Genomic DNA, 9,224 nt, shown 5'->3' on the forward strand with positions numbered 1-9,224 from the left:
ATACAGTATTAATTCATTCAATCGTATTTATTGAGCACTTACTGTGTGCAGAGCATTGTACTGTTTAGCAGTGTACTAATGACTGTCCTTTCACATGCTAAAGTGATTTTTCTTTTTATTTCCAAAGGGAACCCAGGGTCAACATGGTTCAAGAGGGGAGGTATGCACTTTCATTCTTTAAAAACTTCTCACTGACTTGTGTGAACTTATCTGAAAGAGGTGACAATAGCATAGACAGTTAAAACTCACAGATAATTCATAAATATCATTTTCATCAGTGTTTTTGACTGACAAAATATTTTACCAAAAAGAAGCAGAATTGAATTGGAGCTTCATCTCAACTTCCTTTATCCATCTACCCAATGGTAATGTTCCAAATATACTTAGAAATGGTAAAAAAAAAATGGGCCAGAGAAGAAGAAGGAAGAAAAAGAAAGGGCCCAGGTGGCCAGAAGATGTCTACAACAGGAAGCCTCAGAAGAAGAGTCTGCACTAAATTTAGCTTCTAGCTTTAGTCATCTGGGGTCTTCAGAAATCATAATATGCTTCCATAGGCTATGTTTAGAAGGGCTTTTTTTAGTAAGTAACAGCTGTGGTTTCTAGGGCATTTAAAAGGATGTTTTGTTCTGTCTTGTTTTAGAAGGGTGAGAAAGGAGACCCTGGCATCCGGGGTCCCAGCGGTCAGAAAGGTGAATCAGGGGAGGATGGCTCAATGGGCCCTATGGGTCCAAGAGGACAACCTGGAGACATGGGTCCACCCGGACCTTCTGGATTAGATGGAAAACCGGTATGTATTTTGGAGTCCAGTGGTAAACTGAGATAATAATGATAATAATGATGGTATTTTCTAAGTGCTTACTATGAGCGAGGAACTATACTAAGCACTGGGGTGGATACAAGCAAAGTGGGTTGGACCCAGTCCCATGGAGGGCTCACAGTCTCTAGCTCCATTACCATGAGGTAATTGAAGCACAGAGAAATGAAGTGACCCACCTACGGCCACACAGCAGACAAGTGGCAGAGCATGGATTAAAATTTTTCCACTATGCCATGCCACTTCTCCCCAGCTCTGTAGTAGCTGCTAGATGGGTGTCTCCAACCAATACCTTTAGTGGGTGTAGGAGCCTTGGAGATGGTGTCAGAGTCATGCTCTCTTCTTTCTGAGGTACAGGAGCAACAAATTACTAGTTACAAACATCTTCTTTTCAGGCTACTTTTCTACTTAGCCAGAGAATTAGTGCTTTTTTTTTTTTTTTACTGAGGAAATAGGAGTTGGGGGTCATTTGGGGCACCTTACATTTTCTCCCTACCTTGTTAAAATTGGTTCCCTCTAGGCCACAGTCCACAATATCAGTTGTATAACTATAGTTCCATTTTGATTCAGTGCATGCCATGTTTTTGTGTTGTTTATTAATGTTTTGTGAGCAGTATTCATGTACAGAATAACATGTGGATGTTTAATGCAGGGAAGAGAGTTTTCAGAGCAGTTTATCCGGCAGGTTTGCACAGATGTGTTGAGAGGTAAGCCCAAACTCAATTCAAACAGCAGCTATTTATAAGTATAAATTTAAAAAAAGTATTCGTCATATTTGGTGTAAGGGGGAATGAATTACTTTGTCATATTTGAATTCATGGATCTACAACCAACACCTAATTAACACTATCCGTTTTAACTTGTTTCAGCCCAGCTGCCGGTCTTACTTCACAATGGAAGGTTGCAAAGTTGTGATCGTTGTCAGTCCCAAGATGGCTCTCCAGGTGCTCCCGGACCACCTGGCCCAACAGGACCAGAAGGCCCCAGAGGATTTCCTGGTTTCCCAGGGAGAGATGGGGTTCCAGGACAGATGGGAGGGCCTGGGCGTCCTGGTGCCCGGGGATTAAAAGGTATTCGGCTATTTTTATGTCTCTCTCACCATTAGAGGGTGAGCAATTTGTGGTCAGGGAATGTGTATCACTTCTGTATTCTCCACTTCTCAAGAGTCTAGAACCACTGAGTGGGTGCTCAATCAATCAATCAATCAATCACATTTATTGAGCCTTACTGTGTGCAGAGAAATATACAAAGCGCTTGGGGGAGTACAGTATAACAGAGTTGCTAATCATGTTCTCTTCCCACAATGACTTTACAATCTACTTAATAATTGTGATTGCTCTACTACCAATTGAAATGGAAATTTCCATGTCTCTTCCTAATGTATTGTGCTTGTGGCATATGGCATGTGTGGATTAGTTCCTTCACCTAATATAGAGGTTCCCTGTGGCTGCTGTGCTACAAGTTTTATATACTGTGCCATCCTTTATGAGATATATGACTCATTTGGAAGTTGAGGGAAAGCTAATACTCATTATTTTCACCAAGAGTCTTTAGGGAGTGAACTGACATTTTCAATTGGGTTTCAGTGTTTTGAATGTTTTTGAATGATTAAAAGAAAACCTTCCATTCAGATCAGAACCAAATAAGAATTGATTTAAAAAAATTACAGAACCCACAAATATCTTAATAGTATAAAATATTTACAGGCTTACTTTCCACACAACAAATGGGGGAATATGTGCTCATGTATATATCCATAAATTATTTATATTAATGTCAGTCTCCCCTTCTAGAATGTAAATTTGCTATGGGCAAGGAATGTGACTACCAACTTCATTGTATTGTACTCTCCTAAGCATTTAGCACTGTTCTCTGTACTCAATAAATACTATTGATTGATTGGTATTTAATCATTTGTTCTGTTAAAGGTCAGCAAAGAAGGCTCATATTGATTTATTTGAATTTCTAAAGAGTATTCATTTTGTTCTGGGGAAATCTAGCTTTGGGAGTCCCTCCCAATTAGTCTAAAAAACCCACCTAAATATCAGTTGCCCTTATGTGGTAAGGGTAGGTAGGTTTAGGATTATCAGTTTAGTTTGGTATTTTGTTATTGGCACCATCCCCAAATGGAAAAGTACCCTTGGGGAACAATACTGTTTTAAGTGGAATAATCCCCACTGTATCCTCTTTAGGCTTTTATATTGCTTTTACCTTCCTCATCTGAGGAATGGGTTGAGATGATTTTCCCTCACTTCCAGGCCACTCTCAGGTAGATTGTTTATTCCCACATCTTTTTTCTTTATCCTCTCCCTCTTTTTTCTCTCCTACATGTCCCCTATTCTATAAGAGAAGAGGGAAAGAGGGAAAGGGTAAGGACCTTGGTGCTGGGAGGGAGTGTAGCTTAATAGATAGAGCACAGACTTGGAAGTCAGAAACATCTGAGTTCTAATTCTGGCTCCACCAATTGTTTGCTCTGTGACCTTGGGCAAATCACTTCACTTCTCTGTTCCTGTCATCTCATCTGTAAAATGGAGATTAAGACTGTGAGCTTCATGTGGGACAGGGACTTTGTCCAACCTGTGCCAACTCCAACTCTTAATACAGTAACATTAACAACAACAAGGTGGCAGTTACCACTGATGTTTTTTCTTAGCAGCTTTTATCCCCGGGTTGATGCATGGTGAAAAAAAACTTGTCTTGAAGAAGATGGAAGCTTTGACAGAAGAATGCTTTTCAAAGTCCTGCTCAATAAGTCTCAGGGTTGAGAGGAGGGAAGGATTAATAGAATGGTGGGCAGATTCTTTCCTCAATATTGATTTTTGGGTTTTTGGAGGTACATTTGCCAATATGGTGACCCTTTCATTCGTCATCCTGTGGGGCTTCATACTGGATATTTGAGGCAGTAGTATTTCATATTAGAAATTAATCAATCATATATTGAGCATTTACTGTTTGCAGAGTACTATTCCAAGCACTTAGGAGAGAACAATATAACATAATAACAATACAATAGACAGTCAAATGTTCTTTTGCCATTTTGTGGAGTTAATGGGATTTTTTCTCCCAGAGACGAAATGAGAAACATATCTGAAGGTGATCAGTACCCATTTTAGTGACTGAGGCAGTGCAAGGAAACTTCAGAGTTCCAGAAGCCACTGGTTTAAAGAGATGATATTTGGGCAGAGGGAGGAAGGTGAGTGTAGAGAGGAAGGTTTACATTACATATCTTGAAAGAGGTACTAGCTGTGAAATTCCCACCTTTTCCTGTAATCTTATCTTCAACACTTCAATTTAGTGACAAAAGAATGTCTATAAATCTTTAATCGACCCAGGACTAGGTTAAAACCCATTGTTGGGTAGGGATTGCCTCCATCTGTTGCTGAATTGTACTTTCCAAGCACTTAGTAAAGTGCTCTGCACACAGTAAGCGCTCAATAATTATGATTGAATGAATGAATAAAACCACTATTACATTTTTAAGTCATAGGCCCCAGAGATTAGTTGCTATTTGACTTAATTTCATTTAAATAATAATAATTGTAATATATGTTAAGTAATATGTGCCAAGCCCCGCACTAAGTGCTGGGGCAGATAAAAGAAAATCAGAGCAAACATAGTCTTTGTACCACACAGGGCTCACACTCTAAAGGGGAGAGGGAAGAGATATTTAATCTTCATTTTACAGGTGGGTAAACAGAAGCATTAAGTGACCTACCCAAGGTCACAAAGCAGGCATGGGGTAAAGCCAAGATTGATTCCCAGACTCCTGCTCTTTCCACTAAATAACATACTTTGGTTAAGCTTGTTCATTCATTCAGTCAGTCGTATTTATTGAGCACTTACTGTGTGCAGTGCACTGTACTAAGCACTTGGGAAATACAGGTTGGCAACATATAGAGACAGTCCCTACCCAACAATGGGCTCACAGTCTAGAAGGGGGTGACATACAACAAAACAAAACATGTAGACAAGTGTCAAATCGTCAGAACAAACAGAATTAAAGCTAAACGCACATCATTAACAAAATAAACAGAATAGTAAATATGTACAAGTAAAATAGAGTAAGAAATATGTACAAACATACATACAGGTGCTGTGGGGAGGGGAAGGAGGTAGGGTGTGGAGGATGGGGAAGAGAAGAGGAAAAGGGGGACTCAGTCTGGGAAGGCCTCTTGGAAGAGGTGAGCTTGTGGTTGGCCCAATAGAAGAAGCACTGCTCTGGGAATAGGAGATCTGAGGTCTAGTCCCAGCTCTGCCTATAGCTGGCTAATGCGGGCTAAGATCACATGCACTTGGCAATGTGCTTTGCCCCTGCCTACCAACTTAATACTTGCACTGCCTTCATTAGAGGGAAAATAAGCAGTGTGGCCTATGGGATAGAACATGGGCTTGGGTGTCAGAATAATAATGGGGTATTTGTTAAGTGCTTAACTATGTGCCAAGCACTGGTCTAAGCGCTGGGGTAGATACAAGGCAATGAGGTTGCCCTACCATGGGGCTCATGGTCTTAATCCCCATTTTACAGATGAGGTGAGTGAGGCACAGAGAAGTTGGTGACTTGCCCAAAGTCACATAGCTGATAAGTGGTGGAGCTGAGATTAGAACCCTCAACCTCTTTCTCCCAAGCCCGTGCTCTTTCAGCTAAGCCACTCTGCTTCACGAGGACCTGGGTTCTAATCACAGCTCTATCACTTGTCTGCTGTGTACCCCTGGGCAAGTCACTCAACTTCTCTGTGCCTTAGTTACCTCATCTGTAAAATGGGGATTAAGACTATGAGCCCCATGTGGGACATGGACTATGTGCAACCTGATTATCTTGTATCTATTTCAATGCTTAGTACAGGGTCTGGAACATAATAAATGCTCAACAAATGCCTTGAAAAAAATGTTTGGTAGGGTCAGTAGAGTGTGAGTAGCACTGCAGATGTCCCTAAGCACTATAACGAGTTCCTTTGCACAAGTTCTAAATCAAGGCTCATCTGTTATACCTGAGGGAGAGACTCCATCTAGAGGATAGTTCTGGCAGGCTAGTTCTTTTCATATTTAGCAAACTGAAACAGAATAGATAACAAGATCCACTGGATATATGTCTTTATTTTTAAAACTAATTTCCTTGCAACATTGACATTTACCATCTTGAAAAGATTTTGTAAAATCATGGTTTTCAAGAATAGCATTTATTTTGTCTTTTGCATCTTGCAGGGCAACCAGGAAGAAATGGAGCAAAGGGCAGCCAAGGGTTCGGGAATCCAGGAGAACAGGGACCCCCTGGCCCACCTGGTAAGAGATGGGATAATAAGTGGGACATATCCTAGTAAGAGAAGAACCCACCCACCATCGGGGTTTACAAATACACCAAAATAACTCCATGTTAGGAAACTACATCAATCTTTTAATTCTGGATAGTATGTATGCCTCCACCAGCCTCTTCAATTACAACCAAGGAAACAACAGCTGATATAAAGTGGGCTCTTTCTCACCCTTCCCTTGATCCCCATCAAAGTGCTAGGCTTCTAGGCACACTTGTGTGCATACACGCACATGCACACACACACACACACACTCACATTCATACTCACAGAATCACATACACAAACACTTTTCTGTGACACTTGCCATTCTCCTACAGAATCCATTGGGTTTTCTTTAACGGCGAGTATGGATTGCCGTGTTATCTACTGGGCATAAATGCCCATTTTGTAGGGGCCTTATATTACTGTGATACTGTTGGGGCAATGCCCTTGGCTTGTTTCTCCTCAGCATCATTGATTTCTCTGTCTGCATTGTCATTATAAATTATTTTCACTTGAATAGCACATTTCTACATTGCTACATTTACTCTAAAGTGAACATTCTCAGCTGAGGAAATGAGTGAATGCACATTACATAAAGGAAACCTGATTTAGCTTAGAGAAGAGGACAACTCACTGTCCAATAAGAAGTCAAACAAGAGAGTGTGGTAGCATAAAGGAGTTCAGTTATGAAGAAAAACTTCTGGATTAGGTTCACCACATTGGTATTGCTCTGATTTCTTTAGGTCCAGAAGGTCCTCCGGGAATCAGCAAAGAAGGGCGTCCTGGGGAACCGGGTCTTCCAGGCAAAGATGGGGATCATGGAAATCCTGGAATACAAGGACAAACTGGGTCCCCCGGAATATGTGATCCATCTCTCTGCTTTAGTGTTATTGTAGGAAGAGATCCATTCAGGAAAGGACCAAACTATTAATGTGTCATGCCTTCTCCAGCAAAACAGGTCTGGTGCTTACCTTCTATGGTCTTTCAAGTCTCAGGAAGATTACCAATGACACTCCCTTGAAAATAAACTAACGTACCTCTAGTTTTGTAAAAGAACAAATCCAAAGGTCTTAATAACATATGGAAAAGATCAGCCATTTGATTCTAAAGGCTCTTCATTAATACTTGGGGCTTTTAGTTTAGTAGCATTGATTAACTCCCAAAGGGTTCTGGTTGAGTCCATTTGTTTCATTGTGTAGATTGAATACAATGAAATTATCCACAGCCATTGCCTTGTAGCAAACTGAATATTAGTTGATCACTTGCAAATCACTGTGAAATGTTTCACATTTAGCCTTCGTGCAGTAAATCATTTCATTTTATTATCAGAATGTGGCTAGTTCATTTTGTGTCTATGTGAATCTCATCCTTATTTATCCTTCTTATCTCATAGTTCATGCTTTAACACTAGCCAAGAAAAGCTGTATTTCATTTTGAAAAAACTAATACTGTCCTGCTTTGTCATCATTTCAACCACATCCTAAATAAGTTTGTTTAGTGATAATGGTTTTTGATTGTGGATAGAATTAGGCCAAAAATATTTGACATTCAATTTTACCAAAATTATTATTTTTTATCTACATTTATATTCTAGAAGACCATTGGAAAATCTTATTTTTATTTGTGCATGTAAATGTTCATCCCAGTGTTATTAAATCTGTTAAATATGTCCAATGACAAAAAAAAGTTTCACAAGTACTTCATGCTCTCCAACTGCCAAGTCTGTGTGCTGGTTCATGTTTCAGTTTTAATTAAATAAAACAACTGTATGCTAATTTTCATTGTATGCAAAGTTAGGAAAAAAGGGTGAGTCCAAAAGAAAGCAAATGCACAAATTGTATTAGATTTTGACATGTGGTAAGACTATTAAATTAATATGAACAGTCCTAGTACTGTACTTGGATTTATAAGTGATTTTTCAGTTTTGTTCAGTTGACATGCTATAACTTTTGTAATGTGCTTGACATTCAAGGTAAAATAAAATTTTGTACAGATTTTATGGTAATGAATGAATTATACTTTGAATTATACAGTGAATTATAAACTAATTATGACTCCATGAAAATGAGTTAAGCAAGTTAATGATACTTTGGCATGTCAGTCTCCCTCTGCCAAAAACTCAAATATGCCTGCATCATCCTGAGCGTGTATTTTGGAATTATGGTGGGCACCTCTGTGAGCCCCCTGCTTGTTGCCCAGTATCCATCTTCCCTATAATGGGTATGAGCAAGTCTCATCTTCAGGCATATCCCATTCCACATAACTCAGTCCTTGGTCATAGAGAGCCAGCATCGTCTAAGGGAAAGAGCAAGGGCCTAGGAATCAGAGGATTTTGGTTCTAATCCCAGCCCTGCCACTTGTCTTCTGTGTGACCTTGGGCAAGTCACAACTTCTCTGTGCCTCTGTTTCCTTCTGTAAAATGGGGATTTACTGCCTGTTCTCCCTCCTTCTTGGACTGTGAGCCTCATGTGGAACTGAGACTGTATCTGGCCTGATTAACTTGTATCTTACCTCCAGGGCTTGAAACAGTGCTTTACGTATAATAAGCACTTAATAAACACCATAATTCATTCATTCATTCAATCGTATTTGAGTGCTTACTTTGTGCAGAGCACTGTACTAAGCGCTTGGGAGGTACAAGTTGGAATAATGATAATAACAATAATAGTCCCTAATTGGTTATTTCTATAAAGGTCTGGCTGTCAAGTGGTTCCCCTCTGCCCTGCTGCCTGTGTGACAGGCAACAATTGGGAGGGATAATCTCAAAAATAAAGCTGATACTTTGATGGTTCAATTTGATAAATCTATTTTCAACACATCTATTGTTAGTAATACTTTTCCATTGACTCTGGAAGTCAGGAGATTGGGTTCTAGTTCCAGTTCTGCCAGTTAGGTAATGCTTGACAGGACTATGCAGTGAAGGTTTTGTCCGAAGAACTGCCTAAGACATTATGAGTGGTGGATAGCCCCAGTGGACATCCTGAAAAATACCTTGGTTAACATGAATGGTGAAGATCATGGTTGCTGCCAAGCCACTGCCTTCTGAATTATGCTATACTGCACTAGGCACTATGCTGTGGTCCCTTTGGTAGTGAACAACTTATGTGTGGAGTTTA

General features: G+C 39.9%; 1 protein-coding gene across 1 annotated transcript in view; it reads left to right on the top strand.

The window, feature by feature from the left end:
* COL21A1 (collagen type XXI alpha 1 chain) overlaps positions 1 to 8,074 on the top strand; it is a 165,843-nt gene extending 157,769 nt beyond the window's left edge. The window contains exons 25-30 of the mRNA XM_038742664.1: positions 128 to 160; positions 641 to 787; positions 1,467 to 1,521; positions 1,684 to 1,884; positions 6,017 to 6,094; positions 6,852 to 8,074. Of these exons, the coding sequence (XP_038598592.1) occupies positions 128 to 160; positions 641 to 787; positions 1,467 to 1,521; positions 1,684 to 1,884; positions 6,017 to 6,094; positions 6,852 to 7,039 (702 nt within the window). The 3' untranslated portion in view covers positions 7,040 to 8,074. The remainder of the gene's footprint in view (positions 1 to 127; positions 161 to 640; positions 788 to 1,466; positions 1,522 to 1,683; positions 1,885 to 6,016; positions 6,095 to 6,851) is intronic.
* The last annotated feature ends 1,150 nt before the right edge of the window (positions 8,075 to 9,224 follow it).

The sequence above is a fragment of the Tachyglossus aculeatus genome, chromosome 1, assembly GCF_015852505.1.
Source record: "Tachyglossus aculeatus isolate mTacAcu1 chromosome 1, mTacAcu1.pri, whole genome shotgun sequence".
Lineage (NCBI taxonomy): Eukaryota > Metazoa > Chordata > Mammalia > Monotremata > Tachyglossidae > Tachyglossus > Tachyglossus aculeatus.